Source organism: Pyxicephalus adspersus, chromosome 4, assembly GCF_032062135.1.
Source record: "Pyxicephalus adspersus chromosome 4, UCB_Pads_2.0, whole genome shotgun sequence".
Classification (NCBI taxonomy): domain Eukaryota; kingdom Metazoa; phylum Chordata; class Amphibia; order Anura; family Pyxicephalidae; genus Pyxicephalus; species Pyxicephalus adspersus.
Window position 1 is genome coordinate 9313084 of NC_092861.1, and position 18672 is coordinate 9331755.

The 18672-nt window shown below is 36.7% G+C and overlaps 1 protein-coding gene across 4 annotated transcripts in view; it reads left to right on the forward strand.

The window, feature by feature from the left end:
• The window catches only part of GATA4 (GATA binding protein 4), a 65120-nt gene that overhangs the window by 16043 nt on the left and 30405 nt on the right, over positions 1–18672 (forward strand). The window contains exons 1-2 of one of the 4 annotated variants that reach the window (XM_072407355.1): positions 13819–13960; positions 17858–18636. In XM_072407355.1, the coding sequence (XP_072263456.1) occupies positions 18120–18636 (517 nt within the window). In that variant the 5' untranslated portion in view covers positions 13819–13960; positions 17858–18119. Of the gene's footprint in view, positions 1–13818; positions 13961–14000; positions 14154–17857; positions 18637–18672 lie in introns of those variants that run through there. The other 3 variants (XM_072407352.1, XM_072407353.1, XM_072407354.1) reach the window with 3 other exon arrangements.

An 18672-nucleotide genomic window follows, 5' to 3' on the forward strand; every position in this document is an offset into this window, starting at 1 on the left:
TTTCCTGCCTCCAGCCTCTGATTGGCCTATAGCCAATGGGAGACCCGAGTATATGGAGTCACCAATCTTCATTTCAAAGACCAAGAAGTTTGTTTACAAGTAGCAGAGTACACCATTGTCTATTAAAGCTTCTGATTGTTTTACTACCACAAGTAGCAGCACTTGTTCAATGAGGTGTGTATGGGAAGGGGGTGGGGAGCCATAGACCTGGAATGCAATGCCATGCTTCCCTACTATCCCTGTTTTGGAGGGACTGTCCCTCTTCATATCTCCCAACTGGCCCTGATTTGGAGGGACTGACGCTCTTCATACCTCCCAACTGTCTCTGATCTGAAGGGACTGTCGCTCTTAAAACCTCCCAACTGTCTCTGATCTGGAGGGACTGTCGCTCTTCATACCTTCCAACTGTCTCTGATCTAGAGGGACTGCGCCTCTTCATATCTCCCAACTGGCCCTGATTTGGAGGGACTGCGCCTCTTCATATCTCCCAACTGGCTCTGATTTGGAGGGACTGCGCCTCTTCATATCTCCCAACTGGCCCTGATTTGGAGGAACTGTCGCTCTTCATACCTCCCAACTGTCTCTGATCTGAAGGGACTGTCGCTCTTAACACCTCCCAACTGTCTCTGATCTGGAGGGACTGTCGCTCTTCATACCTCCCAACTGGCCCTGATTTGGAGGGACTGTCCCTCTTCATATCTTCCAACTGTCTCTGATCTGGAGGGGCTGTCGCTCTTAAAACCTCCCAACTGTCTCTGATTTGGAGGGACTGCTGCTTCATACCTCCCAGATATCACTGATTTTAACCAATCTTTTTTTGCATGTTCCTGCATAATGGGTGGGAGGGGAGTGGCAGGGGTACGTCATTTGCTATAAAGGGCCCCTATTCTCCATCTCCAAAGGTCGGCATGTATAGAAAGAGGCTGAGCTGTGATCAGGGATATGGAAGCTGCTGGTGATTGGAATGGCTTTGTAACCTTTCTAATAAACATGAACACTCCCATAGACAATCATTTGGACTGGGACAGGACCCCATGGCTATTGCTGTGATGGTTTATTATGGTGATAGTTTCAAGAAGTGGATGCTTGATCATGAATTGAACCCTTTTATTGATGGAACTGAAAATGTGTTCAAATTTTATTAGAGAGAGTTGGGTCAACTAATAAAAAAAAGCATGATGGACACCCTAAAGTGAATGCATGCTGCGCCCTTTGTAGGAAGGCAACTTGCTCCACCAGTTCCATAAACCTTCATTCTTTTCATTCTTCATCACCCTGTTTTGCTATAGATAACAGGGAAGAAACTCTGTATAAGCTTGACATCTCAATCTAGAGCTTACAGAGGGTTTAAGACTTTCTTTGTGTCTTCATGTGACTCTACTGGGTGTCCAATCATCAATTCCAATTCAGTCACATAGAAGGTTGGGCAGTCCCATGCTCTTCCATACCTAGACAGTGGGTTTTCCCTGTTCATTCTCATATTCCAGAGGGGAAATACAATGACAGTACTGGTGCAGGAGCTAATACTAGAGCAAACTTTGGAGTGAGCTCATAGAATTGGAGGGGGTCAGAGGTGGTGAACAGGACGGCACCAGCTAATCTCTGGAAAACAATTTCTTTCTCAACAATTCCACCATTCAGTTTCACATTTCCTGCAAATTTTTGATTTTTATTAAGTTACTGATTGTAAACTTACCTGACTGCTTCTAGGTAAGCCGTGCATTTAATGCATCCGAATGCAGCCGGAATACATCTATTGCTGTGGCTAAAGCTCCTTGTTGGGGAGATTTCCTCTCACTACCTGTCCAGGTGACAAAAATGTCCCTGCAACAGGAACTATTGGAGAATGGAAAGGCCCTGGGACACAAAAAATGTTTTGGGTCTGTGTTTTAATTGCTAATGTTTGTGCCGTGATTGATGAGATTTGAAGTACAAAGATATAGGGACAGTTGCAGTCAAAGACGTTGTCTGGTTTACATCACTGGCTTGTAGAACATCCTGCGAATGTCACTGACCTTCCAGGGTCTCGGAGTTCCTCTAATTAAGAAGTAATTGGCTTTTCTGGATTTGCTATGGGCCTGTCTGAAAGCATTTAGTATAAGCTTCCAAAAACTTATGAAAGAAAGCTTCACCATTTCTTCATTGGTAGACAGATCAGTACTTTCCCTACAGGATTGTAAAGCTGAAGGTCACCATACACAATATATTTTGACTCCACAGTCTTTATACAATCAACTAAAGTTATGTTTAAATGGTGTCAGAGCCGGCACAGGCTTCCCACTCCTCGAGGCACAGGGGTTTGGTTCATGGTACAACAGCTGTGGTCATGGCATTTTCTCCATTCATTTGGCGGTGCAATCTCAGATCTCAGCTTCAGCTCCAAAGATTCCATTGCAACCTAACTGACTGTTCTTTACAACTGCATCTAAGAACAAATCAACTCTCTATGATCAGGTCTTACATGGCGTGATACGCGTTAGTAGAAGACATTGGTCCAATGTCATTTGTTGGATCATAAACCTTATGCAGCAAGCTTGGTCCTTCATGAGCTCTTGGGTATTGTGTGGATCGGCCTTTCTCAAAATTTTAACAAAGGGGAACCTTTAAAATAACTTTCAGGTCTCAAGGAACCCCTATTATAATTACTATATCCACAGCTTACAGTATATTGGTGTGGTGGTCAATGGGAAGAATGTCACCCTAGTGTCAGTGGTAACTGACCTGGGAGGTACAAATTGCTCATTGCTCAGGAAACCCCTCTGAAGGAACCCTGGTAGAAAAACACTATTGTAGACACTCCTAATGCTGGAGGTCAACCATAGACACTCATCTGCCAACTGGCCATTTTGGGCCAAATACAGGAATGGACAACGTTTTGGTGGCCACCCCATTACAATGTAAGTGCTCATTCTCTTTTGGATTTACCCTATGTAAAAAAAAACAATTCAATGTTTCATACCAGGTAACATGTTGTATGGTATTAATGAATTAGGAGTGACTGTAAAATTAGATTCTAGCATTTGTGACCGGCTATCTCCAGGGTTAAATAGGGGGTCCCCCCGGAGTGATTTCAGCAGCTCAGAGCAGCAGGGATGGAGGGAGTCCCATGCGGATGAACACAGCCAGCCCCAGCTGTCAGGGCTCTCTTCCCAAACTTGATGGCTTTTTCCTGCCAGAGAAGAGTTCTGCTAGAGAGCGGGGGTCTCCCCGAGCTATGACCCCAGCGTCTGATTGTCTGCACTGCGGCCAGCAGGAGGAGACACACCGGCTCCTCCACAGCACAGTCACCAGACACCTCATTAATATGACAGTGACATGACCAGGACATGCAACATCCATCATCCACCGGCCCCGACACCTCCACAGAGCCCTGTGTACTCCTAGTGTACATGTGTGTATATATATGTGTCATGTTACTTCTAGTTCTACATATGTATTATATATTTGTTGGAATAAATTAAACAGAATAAATAATGAAAGCACATACACCTAACACATAGTTGTGTGTAACAAATCGTAGAATAACCATAATCATAATATTTTCTAATTGCATGCATATAAATTAGAAGTATGCATGCAGTAATGAACGTCAAACTCTGCATATGCATAAGTGTGTAAGAGCCCAAAACTGAGTGAGGATGGCTTTTTTGCTTTTTGCAAAAAAATGATTATTTAGAAGCCAAGTAAAGGTGCATGTGACAAGGATGAAAGAATAAATTCAGCATGCAGGTAACAAATGGAATTTTGTGATTAGTGTGGAAAAAATAAAGATGTTTCCCTGAGTATCAGGAACTGCATATAAATAATTATATAAGTAATATTGATTATATATAGTGATAGATAGATAGATAGATAGATAGATAGATAGATAGATAGATAGATAGATAGATAGATAGATGGACAGAAATTGCCTATATATTAGTAGGGGAGGGGGATAATGAATTTGGGGAATGGTCTGCTTTTTAAAGAACTTGCTTAATTCACTCCAACTTTCCTCTTTCATTGGACCTGATTTATTAAAACTCTCCAAGACTGGAGAAGATACACTTTCATCAGTGAAGCTGGGTGATCCAGCAAACCTGAGATGTATTTCTATTAAGTCATTTGCTATTTGTTAGAAAATGTTTGGAATCTTGGACCAGATCTATGCCAGGTTTGCTGGATCACCCAGCATCACTGATGAAAGGGATTGAGTATAGCTCTGTATCTGCAAACCATCTCTCTGAATGTTTTCCCTTCTGGTTTGCAGCAGTGACTATCTATGCAGGACGTATTATTATCTGTACATCCTCTCCTCCTCCTGTGTCATTGTTTGTATATGTCTGTCATTTGCAACCCCTATTTTATACATATATATATATAGTGCATTATAATAAATAATAATACATTCATTTTAGTCTTTCCTAAACTGAAAGTCAACATTTATAGACAAACAATGGTATATTTAGGGGTTTTCTCTGGACCTCCTATGTCAGGGGATCTACCAGTTCATCATACAAGTGTGCTTGATTTAAATATCATTATTATTATAAATATTATTACTAACCTGAATTTATATAGTGCCAACATAATATGCAGCGCTGTACATTAAATAGGGGTTTCAGATTAAAAACAGATACAGTGACAGAGGACGTGGAGGTCCCAAAACAGCCTGCAAACCAAAAGATTCACATCTACTGCATGGAAATATATACACCGGTTTTACAAAAATAATGTTGTACGTTTCCTTTATACACAAAACAAAGTCATTTCTTATCCTTAACTCTCTCTAAATCAAATTATATAATGTTGAATATATTGACAAATAATTACTCACATTAATTGTAGAAGACAACATAACTTAGAAGTGAGAAATATGAATAAAATGCAATATAATATAATAAGTTCATTATAGTTATTCTATATGATTACATAACAATAATGATTATAACAACCCACTGTAGTCTCAAAGATTTCTGTCTTACTCTGAATATATATAAGTATAATAATATAAAAGTATGATCCAAGGTGCTAGTTTATTGGGGTCCTAACAAAATAAATATTATTTTTCATCGTATACGCTGATGAATAAATTTGAATATCCAATCATTGCCTAGGAAAACTTTAAAAAAGTTTATTTCTCTAACACATGATTGGCTATTTAATGTGCCCATCACTTAAAACCTATTCACTAATATTCACTTTACATATGATATGATTATACAATTGCCCCAGGTATGATAGCAGATTTGTTCCCCCCTCTCTATTCTCCCCCACCCATCCTTTTAGTTGACATTGATAAAAATTTCAATAAACACAGAACCCCTGTGAATCATCATCATCATCATTGTCTATGAAGACCTCCATCCCTACAGATTCATCCTCTCTTGTACTTGGAGAAATGCAACTGATTTTCTATAGAAGCACCAAGGTTATATATGGGCCCCTGGACATCCATGGGCCCTAAGCACCTGCTTAGGGTTACCTTGTAAAAGACCCAACTCTGTGATTGGGTCTTTAAAGTGAACACAACTTTAGCTCATTCATTGTGAAAGTATCCATTCCCCGAATCTTCTTATCCATGTGAAAGATTTGATCCTTGTTCACTAACTCTGGACACCTGTGTGACAACAAATTATAATAATTGGAGCTCCATCATGTGAAATCCAGTGGTGAGATTTCATTGGAGGGGTGCTGGTATCCTAAAAAAAAACTAATTGTATTGGGTATAAAGACTAGCGGTGGACCACAATGTGTGTGGGTATGACTAATAGTCCACACCAGTAAAACAGGGTGACAACGTAGCAGCAGAAATGAGAGCCAGTTGTCACCTTGCAATAGGAAGTGTCTGAACAAGGATCTTCAGGTGTTTTTTCAGGTGATTTTTGAAAAAACATTAAGATGTTAAACCCCGCACACTGTATTCTCCATTTGTATTATTTAGCCTGATTGGATTGCCATCACCATTATATTTAGACCACAACCCATTATATTCCTGATTGGTCTGCAAAGTGGAGTTTCTGTTAATTATTGTCAGTTTAATCACAGTGACAAAGGCTTAACCCTTTCCTAACCCCACCTGCAGGAACATGATACATGAGGATGGGGACACCATATAGAACAACACTACTAAGTAGAATTTTGTTTCTCACTGAACACTGATATAGATTGGCTGCACATTATTGTGATCTGAATTCCTAAAATCCTTTGCTTTCCATAAATGAAATATGATTGTGTCAGCTGCAGATAAAAGAAGATTCTTATGGCAGGTATCAATCATCTTCTTCACCTTTTCTCATTTCTTTAGCAGTAAGGATAGATCATCTGTCAGCCTGATTTGAAATTTTACCTAGTGTGCAGGGATTGATGGGAATATATTAATAAAAAGGGAGTAAACTTTATGTAAAGATTTTACAAATAAAAAAGTGAAATCAACAAGCAACCACCGCCTTGGTTTGCATGAAAATTCCATGTAAGGAATAGGTAAATTAGTGCCATTTAGTTTGCTGAAAAACTAATAGAAAAACAAGAAGATAGAGTGACAACACACGACAACAGTCAGGAGACAGGGACAGAGTGTGGTCACTTTGTGACACAAAGTGCCTGAACAAGAACTTTTATGGAAGGATCATCAGTTATTATTTTATTTTAGTTTGAAATTTTCAAAAATGAAAAAACATGAAAATTGCTAGTTTTAAAAAATAAAATATCGATGATAAAAAAAATGTAATGTAAGCTCTTTGGGACATGATCCTCTCCTCCTGTGTCATTGTTTGTATCTGTCTGTCATTTGCAATACCTATTTAATGTACAGCGCTGTGTATTATGTTGGCGCTATATACAGTATAATGATTTACTAATAATTTTGGGGCAGAATGTCATTTGTCATTTGAATGTCATATTAATCATTGTATTTTTTTTTGGTTGATTTACGATGTTAATCATCATATTGCAATAAAAACTACAGCGGATATTTTTTACTAAGATATAACAAATTGCAAATTATTGCAATCAAGCAAGTGGGTGGGACATCAAATCCTAGTAGTGGATTTCAAGGAATTTATCATCAATACAATCATCATTCTGATAAGAAATACCATTCAAAGCTAAAAACCTAGAGGTCTATTTATAAAGCAGTGAATCTGACTTTCCTGGAAACATTCCCATAGAGATACACCAAATCATATACATTTATATGTTTATATACAGCAATATTATATTTATATATCATTAATAAATATAAATATTCTATTTACATAATAATATATAATATTATTTAGTTTTTAATATTTAAAATATATTTAAAATGTATAAAAATGTAAAGTTTTTATGTATCTTTATACACATATATATATTTGTTTTTTTTTTATAAATTAATATATATATATATATATATAAATATATATATTTATATATATGTATGTGTGTGTGTGTGTCATAAATATTGACTTTGCAAAGTGCTGTGTAATATGTTGGCGCTATATAAATACTGTGTAATAATAATAATAATATATGTAAATGTAGAGAGAGAAAGAGAGATGTATAAATTTATATATATTTAAAATATATATAGAAAAAGAGAGAAAAAAAAACGAATATATGTATTTAAATACACATTTATATTTATTTAGAGATAATTACATTTATATACATTTATTTAAATACACTTAAAGCGCTCCCTTTCTCTCTCTCCCTCTCTCTCTCTCTCTCTCTCTCTCTCATTTTAGAAATACACAGATTTATATAATTATATTTCTATAATATTTCCATCACTGATTTTTATACATTTATATAGATTTTTTTATATACATTATATATATATATCTCAGAGGTCTGTAGCTGTTGTGCAGAAGAACATGAACAATGAGTATGTAATGATTGAAGAATGAGTAATAGAGATGTATGACATGAAGGGGTTCTGAGTGATTGGGATGAGCAGGGAGCTGAGAACCCTTCATGACCTGAGTACTCCATCATACAGCTGAGTGTGTGGGGTTATTGTAGAGGGATTGTCCTGGTAAACATTAGTGACATGTGTTTAGGAATTGTGTCTCTGAAGTTGTGACAGAGCTCCCAGATAACTGCTGGAGTGCAGTTTGTAATCAGTCCCAGCCCAGTCCTCCTAATGTTGTGCCCCCCCGCCCCAACCACACACATACTGCGCCTCTCTACCTGCCTGATCCTCATGGTGAACTACAAGAAAATGTTTTTATTATTATTATTAGTTTCTTTTTACATGTCTTTTTTTTTTGTTTTGTTTTGTTTGATTTTTTTTAATCAATTTTTGCCAGGGACATATATTGCCATAAAAAAAAAATTGGCATGTCAGGTAAGACTTTCCATCCATATAATCTCAGGACAACAGTTTGTTCCAATGTCTATCTTTCCACTTTAAAATATATGCAAACCTAAGAACAACTTATCAATTCATAGAGGTGATGGCTGCATTAGATTTTTCAGAGTTGTCACCATAAGGCAGGAAGTATTCTTTTTTGTTTTCTATATGGTAGGGCGGGGGGTGGGTTATAGTCCACAAAGAGGAACGGGGCAGGGCTTGTAACATTGTTTGAGAGTTTATTGTAGAACAGTAATACAAAAAGTTAGAAGCTCAATGAATTTCTGGTAGGATCAGCACATATTATTTGCATTTCTCAAATAGATGTAATGTAATGTAATAACACAACTTCAATTATATTGTATATTTACCAGACCAAAGGGGAGCAAATGGGGATTTATTGTTAGGATTTGCATTTTACTTATCACCCCTAAATGGAAACACAGAAAATATTAATAATTTTAGTTATGTCCGTACATTAACAGCTATATTTTATTTAATAAAAAAAAATCATTTCGTTTGTAGAAACCTTTTTCTTTGCTCCATCATGTCACAAACCACCTTTACTTTAAATGTTAGCTAGGACAGCATGCAGGGGAAGACCAGTTATGCAAAGATAAAGCACAGTTCCTCAGGGGCGGGGTGATCATTTTACTCAGGGGCTGAATAAAGATCACTAAACCCCTGAAGAAGTGAGGTGCGACATTAAGTCAGGCCTGCCCCTTTGCACTCTGTAAAGCCCATGGACTTTGAGTCTGTCTTAAAAAACTATTAGATTTTATATCCCAGAGGTGACAACAAGACACAACTTTTTATGTCAATCCTCCTTGTTAAGTCATCACTAGGCCTCCATGATTCTGTATGCAATGCATGCAGATTGTTTCTGGTAAGATTGCAGCTCATTGTACAATCCCAGAATCTGTAAGGCGATCATATGGTTGGGTTATGTCAGCCATACCTGGAGAAGATGGCAGCTCAGTTGCCACAATGATGCCACATTGATGCCAGTGACCAATATTGTGCAAATTTACTGCATATGGTTCAATTCAATCGCAAAAGTCCTAAGGACCCCCAGCAGGATCATTTCATAATAGAACATGGGTCCATTGAAATGGTGCAGCTACATAGCAGTCCCTGCGCCCATGTAGATCACTGAGCACTGATGTCCAGTGCTGTTGTTTTTGGGTTGTATATAAAAGTTTATAACGTTGTTGGCTTTTTCCTTTTTTTTGCTGTCTTTGCTCCATTGGGGAACTTTATTTCCTGTTACAAAGACAAAACAGGAAATAGGAGGATATTGCTATAAGGAGAGGGGAAATCCTGTCTTGTGCCAACCCTACACTGAGATTTGTGTGGTATTTGCAATCAATGTAATGATCGACTATAAATCAATCCTTTGCACTCATACAATCCGCTTGTTTGATTATCAAACTTTTTACGATTCTATAAATATATCTAATCGAAAGTGAAAAGAAGTATCTGCAATTGATGTTTGTCTTGGGCTGGCATTATTTCCTGCTCAGTGATTATAATGTAACTGATTGGTTATTGATCATGATACAATAAAAGTTCCAATATCAATATTATCTGCCTAATAATTGCCCAAATATTGATCACTTTGTATAGATATTTGTCAGCAAAACAGGTCCCCTATTGCAAGCATTCCCACTACCTTTTCCACAGCCTAATGCTGCGTACACACGTGCAATAATTATCATTGGAAACGAACGACGTCAGATAATCGTTAAAAAAAAAAAGAGCACAACTATGCCGAAGATGAGGATTGTCGCTGGAAAGGAATGACCGCCCTGGCGGATCTGATTGGACGACGATTGTTCGTAATCTATTGTGTGTACAGTCGTTCAGTGATCGGGATTGTTCTGCAATACACTTTCTCCTTTACACGTCACGTCCTGCATCGTTCAAACAATCCTATCTAGTGTGTGTACATTATTGGTGGATTATATCTGAACGATCGTATCATTACAGCATGTACAGAATTGTGCACAATACGATTGTTCAAAATAATCATGCATCATCGTTGATCTGTCGTTAGTCATTCATTTTCTAACGACAATTATTGCACGTGTGTACCTAGCTTTAGATTGTCAGCTCCCCTCCTCCTGTGTCACTGTTTGTATTTGTTATGTAGATTTTATCTACAGTTCCTTCTTATGGTACAGCGCTACACAATATGTTGGTGCTTTATAAATAAAAGATAATGATAATATTGATTTTTTCTATCAAATTCTGGTTTAGTGGCTGGGATCACTAAATAGGAAAAAACTGCCCAGGGGGGCACAGACAGCACAAAACCACACTGGGTCTGCTTACATACGAGGGCTTTGCCCAGTCATTAATGTTCTTTGTAAAATATTAACAAAAAAGCAAAGCATACATGGATCTACGTTCCATTTTTGTTTTCATCGACTTGTCTAAAATTATAGTTAAACTTATTTATAAATCGCCAACATATTGAGCAATGCTGTACAATAAATATTAGACTTGTTTAACAATAATGCCAATCAACAATTGAAAATCAATCTATTGTACAAAGGAAAACATCCAACAATGCCCAGGTGATTCTTATCCCTTCCAATTGATCGCAATGCAAATTGATGATTAGATTTTCCCTCCATCAGTGAATGGAGACATGCGAATATGCACATGTCCCAAAATTCAATCAAATGGAAATTGATCCAAAAGTCTAAAAACCCATCACATACTTGGATATTTTCTGACCTGGCGTTTTTTCAATTCTAAGTTTGATATTGATCACTTTTGGTCAATGGAACTTAGAAATAATGAATTAAAATAGTCTATTTTATGAAATGATCTAATGGACTGCTTGATCAAATGGAAAAATGGACCTGTATATAACCAGTTTATGGTTGGAGAAATTTATGTTTATGCCTATGAGAAATGTAGTAAATATATATATATATATATATATATATATATATATATTTACCATGGTTTGTGTGTATGCTTGTAATTTGTGCATATGTGTGTAACTTGTGCGTATCATTTATTGTATCATTTGTCATATAATTTGTCAATAATACGCATGCGCATATTATGTGCATGTACAAGTCCTTTAGAAAACAAGCCCCAGTATATAAAGACCCTTGTATTACACATATAATATGGAAAGATTGTGTAGTGGGAAGTGTTAGTCTATAGTGGATGTAAGATGTGTATTTAAGTACATACAATACTAGATGATGATGTGCACTGTGTATACAATGTTGTAAAATGATGGGCACAGGGGCCCTCCATGGAAATTCTGTTAACATTGTTGCAGTGTACATTGTAGAGATCTGTGCAGGCAGAATTATACATCAGCTTTGTGTTATTATAATATATAATGTAATATATACATAGTAGAGATTTATGTAAATCAAAGGTCAGTATATTATTATATTTTATTATAAATAGTATACAAAGTATTCCTGTACAGAACTCTGCAGGTCAGATATCATTCTTCATGTGGACATTTAATTCTACACATCGCATATTTATTATTATGTACACATGATATACAATGTAGCAATATATTCATGATTTATAGTCATTATTTCACATATAACATGTTTGTGCTGACATTGTGCGCCTTATAAATGTGCAGAGAATCTTCCCATGGACTCCAATCGCTGATGTATTGCAGACTCGGCTATATTTTATACTATCAGGGATTTCAGTACTTTGTATTATATTTCCATGCCTCCTATATTGGATGTTACAATGTATTCTGCAAGAACTCTTCACAAAGGATCGCTAATTGTTACTAGCTGAGAAATAACAAATACAATACTTATTATGAAGAAGGAATTAAATTAATGAAATAATATTAATGGTTAAATAATGTTTTTAAATAGTATAATAATAATATTAATAATAATAAAATAGTATTAATTTTTCAGGTTTATGAATATTATTATTATTTCATAGCAAGTAAAAATGATTTAGTCGTTCTAACAATGAGCAATGATTTCCCAGTCCTATAATACAAATATATATGAACATTTCAGAGCTGCTGTATTAGGGAATACACTTCAACTTTTGTCAGGGTAAAGGAAATTCCTATTTCTGTATAAAATCCTCTAAGCTGATCGGTGTCTGCAAGAACCATAGGTCGGTCTATAAATCTTCATTTATTCAAAATTCATAAATCTCTATTAAAGTTTGTTCCTGAACCGGAGCACAAAATATTCTCGGATGCGATGTCCATATTTTTCGATTTTGTAATACATTTTATATTATAGCGATGTATATTACTGAACCTTTAGATCAATTTCATGTTGTATATAGGTTTATATATGTGATGGTCCAGACATTTGTATATGTACGACCTGCTTTTTGTGATTGATTATAAAGCAATGAAAAAATAAGTAACGAAACCTTATATTTATGTATTGTCGGGATTATATTGCATGTAGATTTCATACAGCGTAATAAGTGTAAAAGTATATAAGTCTATATAAACGTGGTGATATTTTTTATATAACAACAATAAAAAAATTATATTTAAAAAGACTATGAATAAATATAAGTATATATTTATAATAAATATAGATATTTTATATATATACATATATATATATATATATATACACACACACATATTATTTAATATTTTTTGGGTGTGATGTGCATGCCGTATATATATATATATATATATATATATATATATATATATATATATATATATATATAGGAATATTCATATTGGCCTGTGTTCATCACATCAGTCATTCTGTCAGGTATGAATAGGTAAAAATAATTAACTTCCCTCATAAACTTGCTAGAAAATCGGTGAATAGTATTTAGAGCAATATATACTCATTATAAAATAAATTCACACCAAATGCATTATTGGATTTTCTATAGTTTCGTGCATGCACATGTGTTTTCTAAATACCGACAATTGATCATTTTATTATATATTTTTATTATTTTATATAATTATATAGATGTCATGTAAATGAATATAAATATAACTATATTATCCCCCCCCCCCCCCCATATTGCAGACCCCTCCCCTGACTTTTAATGAACTCTCCAGCACAAGATGATGATGAATATTATTTGTACAATGTCAGATATGGAGTGCCATTCTCTATCATGGTTGAGGGGCCAGATGTGATTTCCAATAGGTCGTCTCTCGGCGGTGACACCACTATAAAGTCATTATAGTGCCATGGCAGACATATAATGAGTTTTTAAGAGCTTCTCAGCTGCCTGGCACTGATGCTGCACAGTCCCCTCCTGGCATGTGTGCCATCTCACCCCTGCCATATGGGGCAGGAAATCCCAGCAGGGCACCCAGGGATGGGGAGAGCCTCCTCTTCTCCTGCAGCCAGGCGGCTCTCTGTCACTCCCAGATACATATTTGAGTTTCCAGTGTGGGGAAGTTTGGACTTTGGCTGCTGCAGTGTTTTTTTGAACAGGACTGGAGCCTGGCGCCGGCTGATGGTGAAATAGATATAACCCCACGTGACAGGGAGAAGCCAGTGAGTGTGTGTGTGTGAGAAAGGGCAAGCAGACACCCCTCTCCTCCTCCCCTGTGCCGGCTGCTGGGGTGATCTACTGCTTACTGCACCCAGTGCTGGATCATCTGTAGATCCCTGGATCAGCTTTATAAAGGTTGGATGATTACTATTTTCCATTTCTATCCACTGTCATGCAAAGGGTTAATGTGGATCCCCTGGCTGCACTGTGACTGTAGGGAACAAGAACATACAGGACTGGTGCTGGAGGAACTGAGAGGTGTTGTACTGTGACAGCTGGGATGGAAGGAAAAGAACAGATCTGTCTGGGGGTACAGAGGTGCTGCATTGTGAGTCTATAGGATACTGGGGGTCTGCATTGTATTATATTAAAGTCTATAAGACACTGGGGGTCTGCATTGTGATATAATAAGTCTATAGGATGCTGGGGGTCTGCATTGTGATATAATAGGTCTGTAGGATACTGGGGGTCTGCATTGTATTATATTAAAGTCTATAAGACACTGGGGGTCTGCATTGTGATATAATAAGTCTATAGGGTACTTGGGGTCTGCATTGTTGTACTATGATATAGTAGATCTAAAGGATACAGGGTGCTGTATTATAATATAGTGGATGTATATGATATAGGGGGCTGTATTATAATATAGTGGATGTATATGATATAGGGGGCTGTATTATAATATAGTGGATGTATAGGATATAGGGGGCTGTACTGTGATTCAAATTGGTGTATATGGACACAGGGGTGCTACATTGGGATATATTACATCTGTAGAATACAGAGAGGAATGTACTGTAATGTTTTCTATCTTTAACATACAGATAAAATGTAACAGATACTCATCAATCAATTATTTGGACAAGTAGAATATGTTTAGCTAGCATAGTAAATAAGGAGAAACTATATTCACTTTAAATGGCCAGTAATATGCATGAAATGTATTCGATTATTTAGGTGAACACGGCTGCACCATATTTATGTTCACTTTCAAAAGTAAATTGTCACTACTCCTTAAATTAAAAATGCTAAAAAAAGTGTGAATACAAAAGTGTAAAAATGTATTAATGAGAGGGAATGGGAATTCTGGGTATGCAGAGAAACAGATTACTGCAAACCTGTGCCCAGCAATTAGAATGGGGCTATAGGGGTACTATATAGGGATACTAGGGTGCCATGGGGGACACCAGCTGTCTGTATAGGGGTACAGAGATGCCATATGTAACACAATGTCCCTACAAACCAGAAAAATGATACAAAAGGCGGTCAAAGGATTATTGCGCTTTGACTGTACAAAAAGGAGACTAATGGGAAACTAAGAACCCAATATTCATCAGAAGTGGGTCAAGGGTGCCCATGGGGCACTTAGTAATCTGAAACAAAACATAAGGGGAATTGTAACACTGACTGAACATTGACAAGCACAAGAGGACATCCTTATGGGGAGGAGGAGGGGGCTCTCCATCTTGGCCCATAATTGCCCATGTCTTGATGGAATTAGTGTCCAGTTGGTGCAGATTACAATGTTAATGTGCAATGAGTGGTGAGGGGGCTACATGGGTGTGTGGTGGTCCCAGACACAGGCACCTCTGTATAATACTGTCTGTGGCCCCTCTATTATCTCCTCTTATCAGGGTCTTATCTCTGGCTGGCTCTTCCATGCAGAGAGGGGAGCCGAGGGAATAGTATTTGTCAGTTCAGAATCATCCAAGATAAGTCCTATCATGTCCCCTTCTAATGACCACAGCCAACTAGAGGTTAATAGTTAGCCTGGGTCTCCCAAAACTGGACAATTCACAGGTTTACACTAGGTCAATAGGTGTGTGTGCTGCAAAATTACAGATCAGGCTTCACAAAACTTATTTCCTATAGCAGCCTCCTCAAATCTGGAACATGATAAGTGTATATATATGTACTAAATTATGGTAAATTAAATAGTCTCTTCTCTAAATGTTCAAGCTGTAAAGTGACAAAGCTGTTAAATAATTAAACAATAATAATTATTAGATGAAATATTAATAATAATTATATTACACAACACAAACCCAATTTAATAAAAATGCATTAAAAATATCAAAAAAACCTGCGGGGTCTATTTACAAATGTTTTCACCTAACTTATACCAAAATCATTTATATATTGTTCACAATGGATTAGAAAAACAGATGGACCACCAGATAAAATCATTTTAAATCCATTGTGAAAAATGAATGCTTATTGAATAAAAGTTGGTTAAACCTTTTGCAAATTCTGATTTATTTATTGCACCGTGTTTAAAATAAAACTCATCTAAACATTTAAAACAATTTTAGCCTGTTTTTGCACTCCAAGATTATTAAATCTTAGGTGACACGATGCATAACTTGTGCGTTTTATTCATTTTAAGTTTCAAATCTTGCATAATATTTGTTAGAATTTAATTAGTTTTAGTAAAAAAAATACTTATTAACCAAACAATACACAATATAAACACGGGCAAAATGCAATGCAAATAACATTTCTCTAAATATGCACAACACGTGTTTCCAGTCCTTCTATTGGTATGGAAATGATATTTCTACATCTGTTAGTTCGGCCTAATGACCTAATGAATTAAATTATCCTAAATAGGATAGGAATGGAATTATAGGGATCACCCGGGTCTGCACTGGGCAATGTATGGAGCGCTAAGCAATCCAACATTTAGGATACATTTAGGACCAGATACTCCATACGTGGCAGTGATCACACCGGCATAAAGAAATCATCACTAACATAAAACCGAGCAGAAAAGTGATAGTTTAACTCGTCTGGGTTTATTTCACTCTGATCTTGTCATTTATTTTCTGTAATCGAACCTTCCAAAATACAGAGGCAGCATAAACTCAAATCACGATTTATATTTATATAATGTTATTAGTTTATTTGGTACAACTATAACTAAAGTACAGATTCTGATATGAAATTTTTTGTATTAATATATATATATGTTAAAATAAAAATTGCATTAATTGTATGTATCTATATGTATATATAGTTTAATATATTGATATAATAAAAACAATCTGCACTACATATAGTATGATATTAATGTATGCAAAATTAAAAATGAAATAAATGAAAGCATTTTCGTGCATTTCATGATATATATATATGATATATCTATATTCATATGTAAGAATTTTCCTTTATTTTTCATTTCAATCTTTTCATTTTTATTATATATATATATATATATATATATTTATTTATATATATATATATGTGTGTGTATATATCATGAAAAGCATTAAAATGCTTTCATTTATTCCATTTCAATATATATATTCATATGTCATATATATATATTTGGATATATATATATATATATATATATATATATATATATATATAAAACCAAAACTCTGCTTTCATTTTACATATATTTATATCATACTTTATATAGTGCAGATTGTTTTTTTATTATTATAGGAGTTAAAGTTGCCTGTAATAATTCTCATCTTTCATCCCATTATTTAGATTGATTGTCCTGTATATTTATGCTTGTAATATATATATATGCTGAACTAAGTGTGATCTATTTAGGTTTTTCTGAGCCATGGATGTATACACAGCAGTACCTTGATGTATGGGTATGATCATTGTGTTGTTATACACAGAGCTGAGTGTGATGTATGGCTGGTTATTGATGTATCTATGTAATGTATTAATGTATCATTAAACTCTTGACATATGGGTATGATATAATTCCAGACATATGTTATATGTCTTGTGGGAACCACCTGTAAAGTACAGAGAACTCTGTAGCTGTATTTTTTGGGCTAGGTACTGCTTGGTTCTGTTGTATGAATGTGATTGTATTTTTGGATGGGAGGGAGAGCTTCTTGATGTGATTTGTTGAGTGTGTTGTTTTTTTTTTTCTCTAATGATCAAAGTGATTTGCAGAACAAAGGTGCTGTTGGTGGGTCTGGTGAGAACAATGGTGTCTATCACCTGTGGAGACCCCTGTGTAACCTCATTAGTGTCTGATTCTCCTTTCTGTCTGCCTTGTAGGTGTGAGGTATAAATGGCACCCTAGGGGAGGGGTCTGATCACTGTACTGCTGGACATTGGAGATGCTGGGATTGCTCTGAAGGATTGCTCAGCTGCTTACTCATCAGTGGAGATCTAGCTGACACTAGAAGACCTGGGATTCATTCTACAGGAGATCTGGAATAAGAGATTTGGGATCCTAGCGATCTGGGCTCCAGCCTTAGGGGTCCAGGTTGTTTCTGGAGGAGATTTTGGATCCAGAGAATATTTTGGAGCTGGAAGGATGTATCAGAGCATAGCTATGGCTGCTGCTAACCATGGACCCCCATCCTATGAAGGGGCTGGGAGCTTCATGCATGGTGCTGCTGCCTCCTCTCCGGTCTATGTTCCCACCACCAGGGTGTCCACCATGATCCCCAGCCTGCCTTACCTGCAGAACAGCGGCCATTCTCAGCAGGGCAGTCCTGTGTCTGGGCACAACATGTGGGCACAGGCAGAGGGCTCAGCATACAACCCAGGAACCCCTCACCAACCAGTGTCCCCTCGCTTTGCCTTCTCTTCCAGCCCCCCCATCAGTGCTGCTTCCTCCAGAGATGTGTCCTACAGCAGCCCCCTGGCCATCTCTGCCAATGGGCGAGAGCAATACAGCCGGGGGCTCAGTGCCACCTATGGCAGCCCATACCCAGCCTATGTCACCCAGGACATGAGTGCCGCCTGGCCTGCTTCACCCTTTGAGAGCTCCATGCTGCATAACCTCCAAAACAGAGCTGGCCCTGGCACCCCCCGACACCCCAATATAGGTAAGTGGCCATTATATTACCTACAACACAATAATA